This window comes from Melopsittacus undulatus, chromosome 8 (assembly GCF_012275295.1).
Source record: "Melopsittacus undulatus isolate bMelUnd1 chromosome 8, bMelUnd1.mat.Z, whole genome shotgun sequence".
NCBI lineage: Eukaryota > Metazoa > Chordata > Aves > Psittaciformes > Psittaculidae > Melopsittacus > Melopsittacus undulatus.
The window spans coordinates 35,473,946-35,493,601 of record NC_047534.1 but is presented as its reverse complement, the minus strand read 5'-3'; the positions used below and the strand labels follow the sequence as shown (position 1 = coordinate 35,493,601).

The 19,656-nt window shown below is 40.8% G+C and overlaps 1 protein-coding gene across 1 annotated transcript in view; it reads right to left on the bottom strand.

The window, feature by feature from the left end:
- Positions 1–3,027: 3,027 nt before the first annotated feature.
- Positions 3,028–19,656, bottom strand: part of BMPR2 (bone morphogenetic protein receptor type 2) — a 112,833-nt gene continuing 96,204 nt past the window's right edge. The window contains exons 9-13 of the mRNA XM_005144644.4: positions 19,317–19,464; positions 18,240–18,376; positions 14,431–14,603; positions 12,094–13,373; positions 3,028–10,405 (exon numbers count right to left, since the gene is read on the bottom strand). Coding sequence (XP_005144701.3) covers positions 10,155–10,405; positions 12,094–13,373; positions 14,431–14,603; positions 18,240–18,376; positions 19,317–19,464 — 1,989 coding nt within the window. The 3' untranslated portion in view covers positions 3,028–10,154. The remainder of the gene's footprint in view (positions 10,406–12,093; positions 13,374–14,430; positions 14,604–18,239; positions 18,377–19,316; positions 19,465–19,656) is intronic.

Below are 19,656 nucleotides of genomic sequence, written 5' to 3'. Positions count from 1 at the left end.
TTGCTCAGATGCTGCACAGTAAATACCAGTGTGCTTTCCTTACACCATCTTGCACAGCCCAGCTGTCCTCGGGCAGCATTATTTGCTGGCTTTGTAAAAGGGGCATGAGTGATCCCCACGGCACGACTTCAGCTCAGATCACCACTTGTGGATTTCCCACAGGCTTCTCCTGTGCTGCTGGGAGCTGACAGAAGAGGATCCCCTGGCATAAAAGCAGAAGACCTGAGTGTGCCATTTACATTCTAGGATTCAAAACATTTCTGCTCCCTGTTGGATGGACAATTACAACCTCTCAGACTGACACGAAGAGATGAATTTATACAGATTGAAACGTTTTGGTATAGCCGAGTTTTCCTGTCTCTTTACCCAACAGAATGTGCTTTGGGTCATGGCAGTGAGCAGATGTCTATAATCTCCTGCACGTGGAGAATTTCCATAACATCAGAATTAGCAAGCAGTAAATGGGGGAAAAATCCCTGAATGGAAACAAATGGAAGACTGACATGGCTGCGTTCCACAAAGTGCGTTCTGCAGCTGCATCGCTGCACTGGGACAAAGAGGAATATAATTATTGTTGTTTTACTTTCATTTCCCATTAGCAAAGCAAAAGCTGAATACAAGTGGCTGTTATTTCTGCAGGAGAGAGCTGGCCGAGGTGAGAATATGGGGTCACACAGGGAAACCTATGAGGAAACCATTTCTTACGCCTGAGTAGCTCAGGTACCCGATACAAAGCACATCGGTAAAGCTCACCAGTAACACTGTGTTAATGCAGAGCTGAGTCAAGGCTTCCCAGATGCCCTGAGGACACGGCTCAGCCACATCTGCTGGGTAGGGCAGGACTTGGCTGCTCTTGCTGTCGGCAGAGAGGTAATTGCTGGGTAGGGGACCCATCTACCTCTTTAGTCAGGGCTGCCCCCCAGTTCCTTCTCAGCCTCTCCATCCCGGGCACTGGTGAAAGTGGAATGGGCACAGCTCCTGTTGCTCCTGTGTTGATCGGGTCAGCATCCTGCCCTGACCTGCTGCAGCCACCTTTCCCCCTGCTCCGGGGGCAGAGCTGCCGCACAGGGCAGGGCAGTAGGAAATGAACGGGCCTGTTGTGCCGTAGGGAAAGGAGTGCTTCCCGTGGTTCCCAGCGCTCCTGGTGTCCCTGGCTACAACCTCGTGGGAAATCTGACTTCCCTGGCACTGTTCTTGGGAGGACTTCAAAGGTCTCTGGCTCCCACCAGGATCACTGAGATCTCCGGGTACAAAGAGCTTTGTAGGCCCATCCTTAAAGCCCCACATATAGGTAGTCAGACCTGGCTACCCAGAGTCTCTTTCCTGTGAGCTCGTGTTGTTCAGCCAGCTTGAGCCAACAGCAAGCCACTGCATGCCAGCACAGAGCTCTCAGTCAGGGAGGGACCTGCTCCTTGTCTGTAACCGGCCTGAGCTCCAATCCAGAAACCCCCGAAGTATCTGCAGATGGAGCATGGAGTCTGCCTCCCTTCCACAGGGGAAGGGAAGCTTGTTGTGATCCTTCCCTGTAGCCACATTCAGTGGTGGGGCTGAGGTGATTCACCATACAGGCAGATGCTCGACCAGACACAATTTGCCTCAGTTTGTTGCTTCCTCCTTATTAATGCCAGCAAGAAATGAAGATCCGCATTCTATCTCCCTTCTTTCTCTTCATTTTGGAGGTGTAGTTCTTTCGCCACGGAGGTCTAACACTTGCGTCACTTATTTGCTCACAAAAATCATCAGTGTTCATACAGAAAATAAATTAACAGGAATTAAGAAAGGAGGAGATCTAAACCATGAAGCAACTGAGGTGCAGGATGTGTCCAACCAATCTGTGCATAATGGAAAGTGTTGGAACCAGTGGGGTCCCGCAGCACAGTGCTTGGTGCTGTTTAGAAAGGGAAGTGAGTGGGGGTGATAGTTCCCAGCGCCATTTTGTATGCATTTCCTTCTGTTCTTCACATAGATAAGCATCCATGCCCTAAAGCCTCAGCATCCTGCTGCCTCCCTTAGCACCAATCAGGCCATGGAATGCTTCCTCCCTCACACTTACCAGTGGTCAGACAGGAGATGAGAAAGACAAGATCAATCGAACAGCATCACCTGTGTACAGGTACAGCACATCTACCATTTGTATGGGGGTGATTACAGTTATTGACTTACCTTGAAGCTCCTCACAGGCACAACTGGAAGAAGGGAACCTTAGAGGAAGAGCTCTTCACTGGAAAACATCAGGAAGCACAACAAAAGGGGGCAGTGGAGAAAAGGCCTGTCTGTCCCCAGCACCTTACCTTCGGGAGGGCAGAGCAGGAAAGCTCCTGCGTCAGGGGGTGGAATTTGCAGGTGGACCTACATTTCTTCTAGTTGTGTTGGATGGGGCACCAGCTCTGGGCTGAGGAAGCTCCTGCTTGTAAGAACGCTGTGACGTTGTCTCCTCATGGGGATGGAAAAGATGGCAATAGTTTGTGTGGAAGGATAGGGGTTGCTATTTTAGTCCTTGTCCCACCTGCAAAGGTTGTTACCTGCTGTCCCCTCCCACATGCCGGGTTGCCATAAATCCAAGTGCAGCCCAACCAAAAGTGAAAAGGTGTCTAATTTAATGCCTTTTCCTCCTGTTTTCTCTCTGTTTTCTTCTTCCTTTTGTTTTTCTACATTTAAACACTTAGCAGACAGACAATGCATGACAAGAGGCCATGGCCGGCCTACTACTTTGAAACACCTACCACGCTGTATTTAGGTGCCAGTAACAAGCATCTTAACTGGCTGACTGGTGAAAATGGGTAAAAAGCAGCCAGAGGCACTACATTAATGTAACAACAAGCCCTAATTATTTCACACTACTTTCTGACAACAAAGCAGTGTGTGATCTGTCACATGCCAAAGGTGTCCCAAAGTCCTATTCAGCCCTTGGTAATGAAGCAGTTCCTTATCCGTAACCAACAAAACACAGCTGCAACAGGGGCTTTACTCCCCTTCCTGGCAGCATTTCTATAACAGATAATACCATGAAAAACCCACAAAAGAATGTGCTTTTTGTCATTAATATGATCTTTAATAAATGGAATAATGCACCATTTTACAGCAAGCCTTTTCTTTTAGATCTAAAGAATAGCCTTTAAATGTTCTTATCCAATGTCTCTGTATCAATACAATCTCTTTATTTAGGTTTATATATAACAAAGCAATTCTTACAAGTATTCATAGAAAACTCTGTAGTGGCTTTAACAATGTCAGCTTTCATAGTGGCATCCACAGATGACTTAAAACCCCAAAATTAGCTTTTTTTTATTTCATACTCACACTGTTCCATGAAACACAACTTATACAGCATAGCAAGGGTATTGGGCAGCTTATACAAAAGAAATAACTGAAAGCAATTATGTATAAATTCATACATGATATTTTCTCAGCCATTTGAGAGAAAACCAAAAATACCCGTTAACAAAAGGGTTCTGATGAGACTCCGTATTCTAGGGTTTCTCCCCCTCTTCCCCAGAAAAGCTCGCTCAGAAAGTAATGCTTTCTTTACAGTCTTTCACGAGGAAAATGGCAGGTTTACATCTCCTTATTTCAGCTTTTACAGAAGACCAAACCCTAGAAATCAGTCTTTGCCATGTTCATTTTCCTCTTATACTGCGTCTGGGGGGGAAATAATCAACAGCAACTGTAAAATATGATTCCAGCTTATATAAATGTGAATAGAGCACACTTTCCTCTAGAGACAAAAAGCAGACAAGGAACGTTACATACAAACCATTTTAAATACGTTTCAACAGTGTGAAGGAGAGAGAAGAGTCACCAGTCAGGAAATACAAAAGTGACAAAGGAAAGTCAGCTCTAAGCTGGACTTGTCTCTGTTTCCTTGTCCTTGTGATGTTTTACAGAAACATGAACTCTATTCTTTCCTTTGGAATAAACAAGACTGAAGTGTGATACTTCATGGTACAGTTCTGAAGCACAGAAAAAGTGAATCAAGTGCTCTACAAATAAACCTCACATTTCCACTCTGTCTTAAAAATAAGTGAATGGGCTACAAAAATTGGGCTACTTTTGGGAGACCTTGGAAGAAGGAAGTTATAAAGGCTAATTATTTCTGCTTTAAAATAGTCACCAGGCAAGATACTATGCCCCTGATGCGTGTATGCTCCTGTAATCTAGCTGCAGAAGCCTGCAAGAACATGTAAGAAGTCCTTCCTGTGAGTTACTGCGTCTGTTGAAACATGATTTTTGCATTGAAGTTAACCAACTGAATGACTTGCAGATTTACACTATTTCTCATCAACAGGCTTTTTAAAATATCTGACAATTACATTGTAAGTTAATGTAACTCTCACTAGTTCCTGCTTATTATGCACATATGTATATTAAACCACAGGGAAATAAATAGGAATGGCCATAAAAAGTAATTCAGACTAGTAACACACTGCAGCAGTCACCACATCAGACGTGCATGAAGCCCAGATCACTATTAAAGGGTTTTGGTGTAGACAAGGATTTATCTTGAAACCTTCCACTGCCACTGGTGCAGTTCCCCTTCTTGACAAGAATCAGCCACACTGATACTGACCCAGCCTGAGCCCAAGCATCAGCTCACTCCCCTCAAAACATCACCCATGTGGTCCCACATTCCACTTCAGCTTTCCCAGGGCTAATCCTTGCAACATATTCTTAAAACCACTGCCAGCAGAACCCATCTCTCCTTTGCTCACAATCAATGGCAGCCTCCTCTTTGATTTCAACAGCGCTCGGCTCAAGAGCCAGGCGCCTGGATGTTGATTTCCTCAGCTACACTTGTGCCAAACATAATTCCCATTGTGATTCACTGGAGTGCCTAAATGTGCCCTCTGCAGAAGTAGAAGCTCTGCAACCAGTTTAGTCAAGTACAGAAGAAACCCCAAAATGAGAAATCTGACTTGTTACTACTTCAGATCAAAACTGAACCTACTGGGGGTGGGGGGGGTATCAAAAAAGTGATGTTATTTCTACAGCTACAGTTTTATATGACAATACAGAAGCCTAAAATGTAATTTGGTTTACTGGACTAAAATACTATGTTTAAATGGCAACCACACATAACTATCACTACTACCTTAAAAAAACTCGTAAAAATGAGCATGTATTAAGAATTTTGGGTTACTTTTTGATCTCTAAGAGAGGTACCTTGAATTACTCAGCTTCAGATAAAGTTTGTCATGTGCATTCCAATCTCTCATAAATACATTCCACCTAAATCATCAATGACAAGTCTGTCACGGGAGATCTTGCACCACTGGACTGTATGTCACACTCTGAGCCCAATTTTACTCTGACGCACTAAAGGCAATTAAAAAATGGCACATGAAAAAGAACATTATACTTGTTCCCAATGCTACCATCTGATGCTGGAACTCAGAATTTGATCCTGGAATTTATGCACAGCATACATATGCATCTAAATACATACAGAGTTTACATTAAAAATATGTATTTGGTTGCAACTGCAGTATGGATAGCTTTTTCACTGAAGAAAGACTTAAAGTCAAACAGAATGTAGTAAGAACATTTAAACAAGGAGGTCAATATATTTACCTGTTAAAATGGATAGTGGGAGATCAGAGAGAAAAATTCAGACAATTCAGATTGACACAGAATACTAACTTGTCAGTCTATGATCCAATTGTCATAGGCTAATCAGGCCTGTTTCAGTTTTCTTTGATAAGATGCCCCCAGTTTTCTAATTAGACATCAAGTCATGGGTATGCTACTGTGCTCAAAAGTTATAGCTTTTATGACTTTAAACCAGCCTGCTTCCACAATGGGAACTGCCATTATTTTTATGCAAGTGAAAACTACAGCATAACTAATTTCTCCTGTATTGACTAAATATGTGAATTTTGAAATTCTCCCTGATTAGGCTTGAACTTTCCATAATCCGTAATTTCCATGAACTTCTGAATATTTTCCTGAAATCTGAACATAGATGTAGCAATGTTGTATTAGCAGATTAGGTTTAACATGTAAAAAAGGAATATTGGAGCAGAATGCACCGAACACTGAAACTATGGCATATACAACAATGTATACATATAAATTTTAAGTAACAATTCATTATTACTAAATTTGGCCCAATAATCTATTCCATACAAATACAGAACTTCCTTATTCTTCTTTCTGAGGCAGGTACGATTAAAGATTTCTTTTAGAGAAGGTTGACAGGTGGGAAGATACATACTTGCTAAATACATTTATAAGGTGGGGGCTTCTGTTGTTTGGCTTGGGTTTTTTGTCCCTGGTGCATTGAAAATAATGAAACTGTGCTGCATCTGAAAATGAGGTGATTTTATATGGAAACAAGACAAATGCACAGCAGTAAAAAAGCAAACCAGAAATGCTCTTTGTTTCTGAGAATATTCTAAAGATGACATTATCAACTGGCTTTTAAATTAGGAACTCCTTTACTTTTAGCTGTGCAATTTAATCTTGGGAGTTTCAAGAGAGGCATTGTTAATAAGAACTGCTTAGTGCATTAAGCTGTGGAGCATTATAAGGGAATTCAGGGAAAGTGTGACAGATAGTGTGACTTACAAACATCAGTTTTAGAAGAAAATAAATCCAACTATGAGGCATGTCTGTTCAAATGGTTATAATTCACATTCTAGAAACCATGTTATGTTGATGAGGATCTCTATTATAGGAAACAGAAAAAGAGACAATGCATTAACCTAATAACTCTTCTGGCTTCTACTAGCACATCGTTTCCTAAAACCAGTGAGATTTTGGCTTATATATACAAACATCACAAATGTTTGCTCTAACATTGAATTATACATTATAAATTACCATAGCAAATATTCTACTGTTGCCTATTTGACAGTGGCACAATTCATAGGTATTTACACTATCGTTCTATTTTCATTTTGCTATATTTATCTTGTCTGCAATATATATGAGAAATTGATAGAAAATTATAAACTTTCATCATTATCCTTTTCTTTTCAAAACAAAACCAAAAAACCCAAAACCACAAAGAAATAAAACACATTTATCTCCCCTGATTACATTTATCAACTATTCATGTGTCTGGTCTGTAGGAGTCTCTCTTACATGTATTTTGTTTGGTTAAGGATGATTCCTCATGGCATGAGATACAATTCAATATCATTTAATTTACAGAGAAAGTATCTGTGGATTATGTGCTGTGAGCACAAAAAAAAGGGCATTACTATATTAAGCATTAAAACCAAACTGCTAATCTGCTCTCATCTAGCTGAGCAGAATGACAGTATTTTGGTACCTACTCAATGGAGCTTGTTTTGACTGACCTTTCAAAGTAGTTATTCTCAGTTTGGTATTTTGTGATAAAATACATATTTCTGTCATGTTACAGATTATATTTATCCGTGGTAGATTACAAAGCCAATACTTTCTACTAATTATAATTCATCCCAGAGACCCTCCAGCAAGTGACAGAAATAGATAAAGGAATAAGAACTATTATGTTTGCTTTAAGAGTGTTTAAGGGAAAACTGCAGAACATTTTCATCTGGTATTAAAATTATTTTGATTGCCTCGAGCATAAAGTTGAGTTTCTTACAAAGGATGGGCCTGAAAGGGAAAGCTAGATGCTGGGTGCAGATCTGTCTTAGCAAAATGAAGTAGTAGTCAGAGAAAATCACTTTTCTCCCTCAGAGTGTTGCAAGTTAGCTAAGTGTACTAAATATGCTTCTTGGCCCACATTCTGAAATGCTGATGGGTGATACATGCAAGGCAAAGCAAAAAGTCATTGGGAAAGGAGTGAAGAATCTTCAATATGTATGATACAATGATCATCACAGAACAACATACCGTACTTCAACCGGAGACTCAAAGAAGGCCAAAGAGAAGAGAACCACAGCCAACATTCTGAACAGAATGCCAAAAATCGTGATTCAGGTCTTGAAGCCCAGCTGAGCAACTGGCAGGTTTTCAACATCTGGGATGCGAGATTGCAGCAGATGGGGAGCCAGGGAATGAATTAAAAGTAAAACCAGAGAAAGGCTGGATTTTTGAAGAGGGGAGATAGGACTCTGTATTTATACAGATGGATAACAGAATTACGCCTCAGAGACGAAAGGTACTATGTGAACTGGTGCTTCAGGAGCATAGGGAGCCCATAATGTGTCTCATGGCTTGTATTTCTAGGGCTACACTTAATCAAAGTATGGATTGATAGTTATCTCTTGGAGATATCTAGGAGCATCTAAGAAACATGACAAGAGAAATCATAGCAATCAAGCATAAACAAAGGATTTTGGGAAACAGCAAGAATCAGATATATCAAGGCATATATTATGCTTGTTGTATCATCAGATATAGAAGAACAAGGTTGGCAAAGTTTACCTCCGGGGAAAAAATAGTGTAACAGCAAGGAAACAAATGAGCTTGAAAGCAGAGAGCATCTGTTTCAGTCAGCTGAAAGGAGACAGGCTGGGGGAGGCAATTGTTTGCTGCCAGTATCCTGCCACAGGACTTTGGCAGGCTGACTGAATAGATTTTCTTTCTTTGAACAGCATCGGTTTTCATATCAAGTGGTAAAAAAACTTCACTCAGTACCAAAGACTGACATGTGTTACGTCTTTTTCATCAAAGTAGATCTTACTGAAATGCTATCAGAAGGAATATTCCTCAGGTGGAAGAAGTCCTGACCAATGAGGAAATTAAATGTCTTTCAGAAGAGAGTGAAAACAATCATTCTGAAAAAGGAGTAAGATTTACTTGAGATGGTGGAAAAACAATTTATCTCAATAGATTGTACATTCATGTTCACTGACACCTAAAAATCGATGTGCACGCAGCTGAAAGAAGGGTCTAAGCAGAGGGAAGAAACAGCAACCCTCCCTCACAAACGCTCAGAACCATGAGTTCTAAAAGCATGTAATACATTTTAAGAAGATGAATTGGGTGTTCTAAGAACTTGGGAGGACAAGTTTAACTCAACTCAGCAACAACAGTCAATTAGGCTGCACCTACCTGTGTAAGTAATGTGGCTGTAAGGAGGTAAATCAGGAAAGATTTGTGACTCACCACAGAATTCTTTTGTGCCAAATATGATTCATGATTTTTGCTCTTCGTAAACAAAATACATCATCCACTCGCAACCTGCCTTCACTAGAGCTTTTCGGTATGACAGTTACTAAGATTTCTGAATACAATGTATTTTTCAATGTACACATCAGTGATCTAAATAAAGTTTTACATAAATACAGGGGGTGAAACTGCACACAAGACCAAATGGAAAAAATGGCTGACAGTTTCCTTACATTTGTCCAACGTATTATTCTTCAGAACGTCACAGGCTGGCACCTACTACTATAAAGGGAACACATTTTGACCTGGAAGGATCGAAGGAATGGTACTGAGCTCAGATTTTTCCTCTTTTGTTTCTTTTTAAGCCCTTTTAGGTTGGGGAAAATTCATGCATTGTCACCTCAGAGCACAATGTGATAGAGCCAGCTGCTTCAGGCTGGCTATGGTGTGCAAAGTTCACTGTCATGACCGGCCGACTGCTCAACTGTCAGGGAAAAATGAACAAATACAAAAAGGGGAACATGTGGCAGTTTTAGAAACACGCTCTTCAATGAAGCATACTGTGAACTACAGACTATTGCACATTTCAACATGACACGAGAAAAACAGGGGGTTCAAAAGAGAATACACTTTGTAACATAGAAATACACAGACTAGCTTGTGCACAGAAATCAAAACATGGTTAAACAAGACACCACTGCAGTCAAACCTGTCTTATAGTCTGCTTCAGATCTTAGTGACCGTAAGAAACTGGTCCAAACTGATTATCAGCAATACTTTTTTTTTGTTACTTTTTTTCTTAAAAAAATATTTTGCGACCACATTTGATACGCACACATATATATATTCCGTGGTCGGGACAGACAGACTGAACTCGAGCAAGGCGAAATCAAAAGTGCAAAAATGTTCCAAACAAATAAAAACAACAACCCAAAAAAATTATATGGAAGCATAAGCTAAAAAATTTTCTGCATAGCTGAAATCTATTTAAAGCGAGTCCTTGGGAGGGGGCTGCTGACAGGAGGAGAAAGCAGTTTTCTTAAAATGTCTTCCGCATGGTTGTTTCAAATAATGCAAAAAAAAGGTCATTTGCCAGCTTTTGAAGTATTTCACAGGCAGTTCACCCCTGCGTCCTTAGATACCATTGTGGTGGCAGTGCCTCCTTCTGCAAGGTAAACGGCAGTGCTGGATTTGGAGTGGACAGCCTGGTCGCTGCCGTTGTTGTTGACCTCGCAGTGCAGCGGCTCGGTGGAGATGACCCACGTGGAAGGACGCCACCGCTTCAGGGAGTATGGAGTTTTCACACGTTTCTTGATCTTTTCTCCTGAGCCCGATTTGCCATCCTGCGAGGAGTCACCTACTGAAGGGAAGAGATAGAAATAAAAGAAAACCCAAACAGAAAACAAAAACAGAGTAGAAAACAGCATTACAAGGAAGATCCGACTGGAGAGTTCAGGGTTGTTACTCATGCAGAACAGAACAACAGAACAAAAATCTTATCACACAAAAGCAACCGGGTGGCAGAGGCATGACGTATACATCAGCTACAGTAGCTGCCACTGAAACAAGGGGTCAGATTCTGTTCTCTGTCAGAAATTACTTCACTGAAGTAATTTGTGTTACCTTGACTGCACATTGGCATCAAACAGCAGAATCAGCATTTGACATTTGAGGGGCTTTTGCAATCATAGTATCTTATATTACCTGTAATGGGAGGTACAAAAAAATGTCGCTACGACAGGACGGCAAAGACTAAACTTTTCATAGTATAACCAAACCATAGGTCCCCATATCCTACTTCACCTGGCAAAGCATTTTACTTGAAGACAAAATGGTCCATGCTCTGTTAAGATCATGTCAGGATTTGGTATGCTGGGTTGCAAAACTTAACTTCAATCATGATAAAATTTTAGCAGTAAAAATCTGATTGTTAAAACCCCCTTTTACTTCATATAAACTTAAACTGAAGAAAGTTACTGCAATAATCTGTTTTCTTTACCTCAATCAGATGTCAATTCACCGTGTTAAGACAAAAATTAAGGTTTCCTACTTAAAAGGAAGGGTTAAACATTTCACTGCTGAATATCCAGCTACGTTTCTTGAAAGGTTTGTTCCAGTTTCCTTCTAAACCTTTCCGAACTTGCCTGGCCCCCCAGGTTATTTCAGTAGTATCACAGCATCTGCCTAAACACAGTCAGAGGTTTGCAAGCACCTTTCAGAGTCTGCAGTGCATTCTGGAAACAAATTCACTTGAAAATGCACATTAGGAGGCCTTTCCAACAGCTCCAACAGGCCCAAAGTCAAACTCGGAGGATGCACCTAATTAAACTGGAACTACATGGTTACATTCTTACTGAAAAAGAAGGGTTCCATTGTAACCTCTTAGATCTCTGGCCATAAAACTCTTAAGGCAGTTATTCTGAAGGAGTCTACTAAAATCAATTCTAACTATTTTGATTAATTTTTAATATGTACATGGTGAACTAATGAAGGATTGATAAAATTGTTGGAGGCAAGCAGAGAACGGCTGACCCTCTGTCTACGCTACGCTAATACAGTCAAATCAGTTGCTTTAAAAGTCATGAAGCATGTAAATAGTTACTATAATAAACTATTTTAATCAATGTACCTTAGAGCCAGCTACTCTTAAGAGAATGAGGAGAAATAAGGAAAAGAGATATAATGTGCCCCTGAAGGAAGAAATAGGAAGCTTTTTCAATATACCTTGCAGCTGCCATGGTAGGTGCCTTGCAAGGAATAATAAAAGTTAGGAATTACTCCCTTCCCAGTCAGAGTAGACAGGTTATAAAGAGACAGATTTATTTCATGCATGTGGGAGGAAGATAGTGACCTAACATGTACTGGAGTTGATGGAAACAGGACTTTATCAAGGAGATTAAAATTGTACTCATAGAAATTAAATTCCTATGGGATTTAGTGAGTATGCTTTGAGGAGGGACAGCAGAGGCAGAAGTGTTTCCTATTCAACAAGACAGATGTAGCTATTAAGTAAAAAAGTGTCAGGGAAACTGTCCTGCAGGCACTTACACTGCATACTACTGCTATCCAAACTATTTGTGGCTGATAGATCCAGCGAATTAGGCCTCTGTGCTCTTCTAGTCTGGGTCTGCCCAGGATTTCTCACTACACTCTGGACACTGACTGTAGCTGCGTCTTGCACTGGACATGGGTTACTGTTGTTGTTGTTGGCATTTGTTCTGCCAGTATCCAGTGGTCGCTCTCTCCTGTCTACCAGGCGGTCCAGAACACCTTCATCATGGCCAACTTGCTGCTCCCGCCTCAACAAGGGTTCATGCTCATCAGGGCTTGAATTAATATTCAGCCGACTATCCTCTCCACTGAACTGGTTCTGGAGCATTTCCTGGGCCCTTTGTGCTACCGAACTGGTGGCCTGGCCAGATGGCACTATGCCATTGGCGTACTGGGTTGTGCCAGCATGAGAGTTTATGCCGTGGCTTCTCCCAGCCACTCCATTCATGGTAACTGTCACAACATGAGGTTCTGCAGCATTGATAGTGTTCATTTTGGCAACGCCTGTTTCCACTTGCTTCAAGTTTGATTTGTGCTTGCCACCAAATTTTAACCGTGGCTCCTTTGTTGAATTTTTGGTGTTCAGGGGGAGGCTTGTAGGCCTCTTTGGAAGGTTCTGTTGCTTGGGTAGAGGATAGACCTGAGCAGATGGGACATCTGGAATCAAACATGCTTGACCATTGCCAGCTTGCGTGAAGTCCTGTTGTCCTGTCACCTCTACTGCAAGTTTTATCAGTGGATAAAGCAAGCTGGAACTAGTGCTGCTGAGTGGATCTGGCCCGCTAAACTGCTTAAGCGAATGTTCCATCAGATTCTCATCAGAACTTTCTTTCAGGTTCTTATCCACTTCTTTTGGATCCAATTTATTTGTCTCTAAGTCCTCCTCTGTTAGCTGCAGACAAACGGGGGTGGGCCCACCTGGCTGCATGACATTTGTGGTATGCAAGTTTGTTTCATCCGAATAAGGCATTTCGGATATGGTGGTCATGCCAGTGCTAGGAGTGAGGCCAGTTGTATTGGTGGTGGTTGTGTTGGTGGACAAACTGGTGACACTTGTCTCAGGACTAGGGATGCGAGCTTGTGCTTGCTGCCGCTCATAGTTAATGGAGTTTCTGTTCTTCTCCCCTGAAGTCAATGGTGTAGTGGACATTGAATGTTCAGAAGAAATGTTCTTCACTATGCTGTCAGTGTGGTGGATTGAATCTTCAATGTAGGAAGAGGAAGAATAATCTGGATATGGCCTTATCTTTGATACACGTCTATGATGTGACAGATTCCTTTAAGAAAAAAATAAGTGACAGTAAGATCATATATGTAAAAATCACCTCGTATTACAAAGCCTCTTATTTAAGAGAGCTGGATGTCTGTTTCTTTCCATGCATAAACTAAGGACAGATACAGTATAAACTGAGATCCTTGAAAAATCCTGGGTAGCAGAAAATTGGTTTTACTAGGACAGCTATTTCGTCATGGGTGGTGTTTATACAATTAAGTTGGCTAACAGTAATTTTCTTCTATTTGTCCAGTATGCTGTTTGTCTGGTTCACTGCTAAGGTACTGCTCTAGCTGCAGAGAAGTGATGCTGACGAAGGACAAGAATTAAACATACAAGATGGAGAAACTGATGCTGGGAAAAAGTCACAAGGTCCTAATCCATGAAAAAATCTACTATTTCAACAACTGAGGTATTCTATGATTTGCAAGATTTTTTAAGACAATAAATTCTGCTATATACAGCAACGTTGCTCTCAAATCCAGATCTCCAGTGTATACTATTAAACACAAATGTCAGTTCTGCAAATTCCCACTCCCTCTGGATCATATATAAGCAGAGAATGCACAGCACTTCTCTCCCTGGGGTCAGAATAATGATGACTTAAATGATGTCCCCACAGCTCTTTAATTGAAAAGCTGCAGGCTTGAGACTCAGTGATTTCCTGAGCTCAGATTGCCTGCAAATTCAGTTTTCAGTAGGACACTTTAAACAGCAGTTTTATGCATCATTTAGCAAGAGTCCTTAAAGAGAATTCAGTCACTTCATATCTTTGCAAGCTTGTCTAGACAGTTTGCCTAAGTCCAGTTTAAAAGGACCTCTGTGGAAAGTACAGTTGTTTGCATAAAAGGTGTCTTAATTTTGAGGACACACAGGAGATCTTAAGAACACAAGCAATCAGGATCATGTCATACAATACCCATACATAGACTAGCTCATATAACACCCCCACTTCATGCCTGCAGAAACACCAAGCTAGCTCTAGCTTCCTTTCTGGAGTTGAGCTGGGCATTGCACTGGGCATTTGCTGCTGACTAAAACCAAATGTTTTCTCTTCTTACCGCTCATTCTGCATGGCAGTTGACATAGGGTTGACGGTTGGACTGACTGATTTATTTCTCTCCCAAATCATCATGAGTTCTGCCATTCTCTCCTCAGCACACTGTGCTGTTAGTCGAGCTTCAGCATCTTGATCCCAACAGTCTTCAATTGTTTCTTTAAGTGACCTCACAGCCTGCCAAAAAACAAATAAAAACCCTTTATCTTATTTTCCCTTCATAATGTCCTTCTAATTTATTATGACATCATTCTGTACACATGAAAATAGTCACAAGCCAGTGAGAAACAGAATATACACAATTTCAATTAAAACCAACTTACATTCGTATCAGCAATGTGCAGGACTATTATCATACCTCACACACACCAACTGGGAAGACAATTACTTGGGAAAAGCTACATTCACCAGTGTCCATACAACCTGCTGCCAGCCCTCTCTGGTGTATACATGCTCAGCTCACTCTCCCTACCTTATGAAACCTGTGTACTAAGGATTGATGATACTCTGGAAATTGTCATCCCCACAATTCAGCTAATGGTCCCTGTCTTGCTTCCCTGCACTGTACATGTAAATAACACAGCCTTGCCCATTTCATCATGCTTTTCTTCTTCTGTTCACTACTGTAACATCCAAATGCCTCCTAAATATCAGTAAATTTGTCTGTGCTATGGGAGAAGATTATTGCTGCCCTTCTTTCACAGATGGAGAAACAGAAACACACATTCCTGGGATCACACTGTGGGGTGAATGGTGCAGTCAGAATTAGAGCTCAAGACCTCCAAAAAGGGCTGCCATATGGTCAGAGACCTGGAGAGGAGACAACTGAAATTACGAGCACTGAACACTTCTGCTTCCACTGCATCCGGAGTACAAAAAACAGGCAGAGATTTATTGGCCCCTGCTGCCAGTCTGTGGCCCAGGAATAGGATATGATCTGCCAGAACATCTCACATCTACAGCCAAGCTTTAACCTCTCCAGCACCAATGACTGTGCACAGTCCCAGCTGGGCACTAAGGCATTCAGTGGGTCTTGCTGACTGCTTCTGTGCCAGAACTGCCTTGTTCACTTCTGGCAGTGAAAGCCAAGACTAGCTCTACATACTAGCCAAGAGCTCCTAACCCACAGAGCAGGCTCCTGGCATCGCCTACATCTGGCAAGTCACTGCCGCTTAGTGATGCGGCTATGGTTGCACAGGTGGGGATTAGCTCCCACACAAGCAAACCTTTTATCTCCCTTCCCACAGCAGGTAAAGGAAGGCCTAAGCAACTACACCCCTCCCAGCTAAGGAACATAAGCCTAAAAGCATTCTCAGGGTAAACAGCAGGATAGCATACTGGATCAATCTTTTCCCCCAGAATAAGAAGCCTTAATTTGGCTTTCAGAACTTCATTTAGTCACAATTATGATGTATCTAATGAACACCCTGATCTCCCCTCTTGCCCCCTTCTCCCCTACAGGTTTCACCAGCAGTAAATTTAGCCAGTACTCAATTTAATATTGTTTCTCTTCTAACAGATCCTTTCCTTTTGATGTTTTAAGGATCATGAAAGGAGCACAGTGATGACTGTACAGACAGTTAACAGAAGTCGAGTTCTAGAGCTTCACATTTACCACAGTAACGTGTTTTCTATTAATTTTGGGTTCAAAGAGATCCATTCTAAAATGCACTATTTAGAAATTTTAGCACTCAGAAAAGATAGAAGGGACAGGAAATCTGCATTATTCTTTTCTTCTATTAATATCCTTCAGTCCTGACCTTTGAAGTCAAGCTTGGGCCCTGCTCTGGCAGATGAGAGAAGAATGTTGCTAACATCTCAGTTCAGTTTATAGCCCTTGAATTATTTTATGCACATCATCTGCTTAGAATGGTGATGTATACTGTGAAAAACAATACTGCTAATCAAGGTCTGTATCATAACACATATGTTCAGGAAGCAAACTGAGACTGCATAGGTAATCATAAATTTAGGATTCTACATCTTTTGAGTGCCTTAATTATGTGACCTACAAAATAAAGCATTGATTTCTATTTCTCAAATGAAAAGGACAAGTAAATGTCTCTAATAGACAAATTTGCATGAAAGTGTTATAATCCAGCAGAGATTATAACAGAAAACAGAGCTTTAAATAATGGACAGAAGCCTTTTATCCCATGCATTAGATACAGCAGGTTAGGACTTGGGTCCAGGGTGAGGCTATTTGAAGCTTAGTTTTCTATGTTATCTCTCCTAGAGGGCTCACTCAGATGTTATCCAGATTGGCACGGGGTGGAGTAGGTTGCTTGATGGACATAAGAGACCTATGGATTGCTTATTTCTTCTTCTTTTCTCCTAAAGCAATGATGCAGATCTGCCCTTAGAGCTGAACTTATTATCCTCATCACTAATTATTATGTTTAATTTTTGCAGAAACATCAGTGACAACACAAAGAATGAGTGAGACAATTTAAATCTGGGGTTCATCCAATAGTGCTGGAGTCTATCAGCTTGTTAGGCCATAATTAATATTTAAAATGGTAGTCTGCAAAACAAAACAAACCTCCTTGAACTGTTTTAGTCATAACTGTCTTCAAAACCAGCTGTCGAGCTTGGTTCTTCCAACACTGCATTTGCCAACATGGCCATAGTTAAAACAGTTGCTGCTTGATTTCCCATAGAGTTTGGGTGTGGATTGTTTTTTCTCTCTTCCCCCAGACGAGACCAGCTGGCCAAAACTGTGTCATGAAAGAACTCCTCTATGAAGCTCTCAATTCAGTTACAACATGTTTTAACACCAGTGCTAATACTGGAGGCTATGCTCCTCCCTGAAAACTGTTTCATACATATTTACAAGTACCAGCACAGATGAGGCCTTAGGCACCCCATTATCTGCATGGTAGCTACATACTTATCAACTAGCAGTCTCTGAAAATTCAAGGGTGTAATTTCAGTAAGAAAATAAATAAAGTATCATTTAAAGTAAGAGTCAACTATACTGTTTTCATACTCATGATCCAACTGATTTAGCTTAAACAAGTCACCATGTATCAGGTGGGACCCAGCAGTAACTGTTTTGCATTTCACTTTGCTTTTCATAAAAGACAAGCACCCCCCCCCCACTAAGAGCATTCACATTACCTCACCTTTGCTGCAGATGAAAGCAAGCACACAGACTCTAACCAGAGTTCTGACTTGCCATAACTTGTTGGCCTGCAGCAGCAAGCAGGGCTCTAAGCCACAGCTATACTAATGCAAAACAATATCACTACCTTTACAGTCTTGAAAAGAAAAATTGCAGATCAAGTGAAGTCATATACAATTCCTAATGTAGTTATAATGAAATGATCACTAGAAGCTGTAGCCTCTTCAAACTCTGAGGATTATACAACTTCAGAGGAAGTATTACAGTGTGTATAGATTTTAGTTCTGGAAGAGGATACTTACTTTTTTTGCCAACTAATTTAAGGTGTTATTAGTTTATAAGATGTCAAAGGCAGAAAATGCTTTTATGTTTCTCATCCAGCATACAGAGAACATATGGGCACTTTGTGTATAATACTACAGACACTGTCTAACAATTAATATAACAAGTTGCCGTTCGTGTATAACACTTCAGTATCCGATAATAACCAAAGTATTTTTCCTTAAAAGAAATGTAGCTTTCATGTGAGTGGCTTTTCTAAAACAGAATTGAATATCCACTAGGTCCAGACACAAGCAGCTCCCAATCCTTAATTACTAACAATAATTCAAAGGAAAGAATGTATTAAAAAACTGCTTTTAAGAAATGACTACACCCTAGATTGTTTCTTTGAAAAGATTCTATCTCACCAGGCTGTTCTCCTTCCATGCTTCTGGGAATTTTGGTCTTTGCTTCTCTCTAGACACCAAGACTTGCATATCTTCAAAAGTGGGATGGTTTCCGACTTCTGTCTGGAAAGCCATCTGGTACTCTGGCACAGATTCCCCTGTTAGCAAAAGAAAGGAAGAAAAAAAATCACTGATAAAAGGCAGAGCAAGGGCTTCCAGGTGACGAAACCCAGTATCAAAGTTGTTGTCTGTTGAGATGTTCTCCACTTTCCCTCAAAGTCTAACTTCAAAAAAACCCAGATGATTTAATTGCAAGAAGTAAGCACTGTTCAGCAATGTCTCCGAGGATAACATCTCCAAACTTTGGTGGTTGAGTGGCACATTCAGAATATCTCAGAGCCTGAAGATGACATCTAATTTCTGTGCAATGTCACTACTGACTGTATTAATATACTTCATTTCAGAGGAAGCCCAGTGAGATTAAAGATCTGTGCATGCAAACTGCAGCTGTTTTACTACAGAGAGAATGCTGCATGTCAAACTAGTTCTATATGCTCTATCTTGGGAAGAAGGTGGTGGTTTGTGATACAGTCTCGTGTTACATTTTTAAAAGACTACTTCCTCTTCTTTTATGTTACAGGTATGCAGGAGTTTTCAATGTCACTAGCATAAATAAAAGTATGACTGACTAAAGGCTACATTAAATCACAGCACTTTCCCATCTATTCTTTCATGAGGGAAGTCTGAAAGACACTTTAGACACTTTTAACAGTTTCAAGAACTGGAAGTACTGCCCTTGTCAAAAGCCCAGCTCTCAGTGTTTGTAAACGCTTGATAATAATGTTCAAATTACACTTACCATGAGGCCTGCAAACTGCTTAAACAGGGAATTTAAAGCCTTTTGAGCATGAACTGTGCTCCACACTCAATTACTCTGTATCGACAACAATCATCCTGAACGCTAGATGGCACCGACTTAATGGCAAAAACAATTGAGAACATTATTTCCCTTCACTTTAGAAAGCCAAGGCTGGGGAGTACCTTTGGTTGCTAGTACCACTTTCTAGTATTGTGTGCTTTTCCATTTCATTTAGTTACCTGGGAAGAGGTCTGTACATCTCATAAATATCTCCCAGTAGATAAGGCCTAGTGCATACATATCTACTTGTTTCAATGCAGATTCACAATCCCTCAAGTTCACTGCTCCTTCAAGAACTTCTGGGGCCATATAGCGGATTGTACCAACCTGGAAAAACAGAAGATCAAAGCTCTGAATCAGGAAGCAATTTCCAAATTCAGTTTATTATTGGTATTTATATTTTTTAAATATCCCATTTTTTTGATGGTTTCTACACTCAAAGAAAATGCATTTCTGTCTAATCAATGTCCCCAGTTTCTAGACTCTTATCAGGAGCCGAGCCATAATACATCCCTTCTC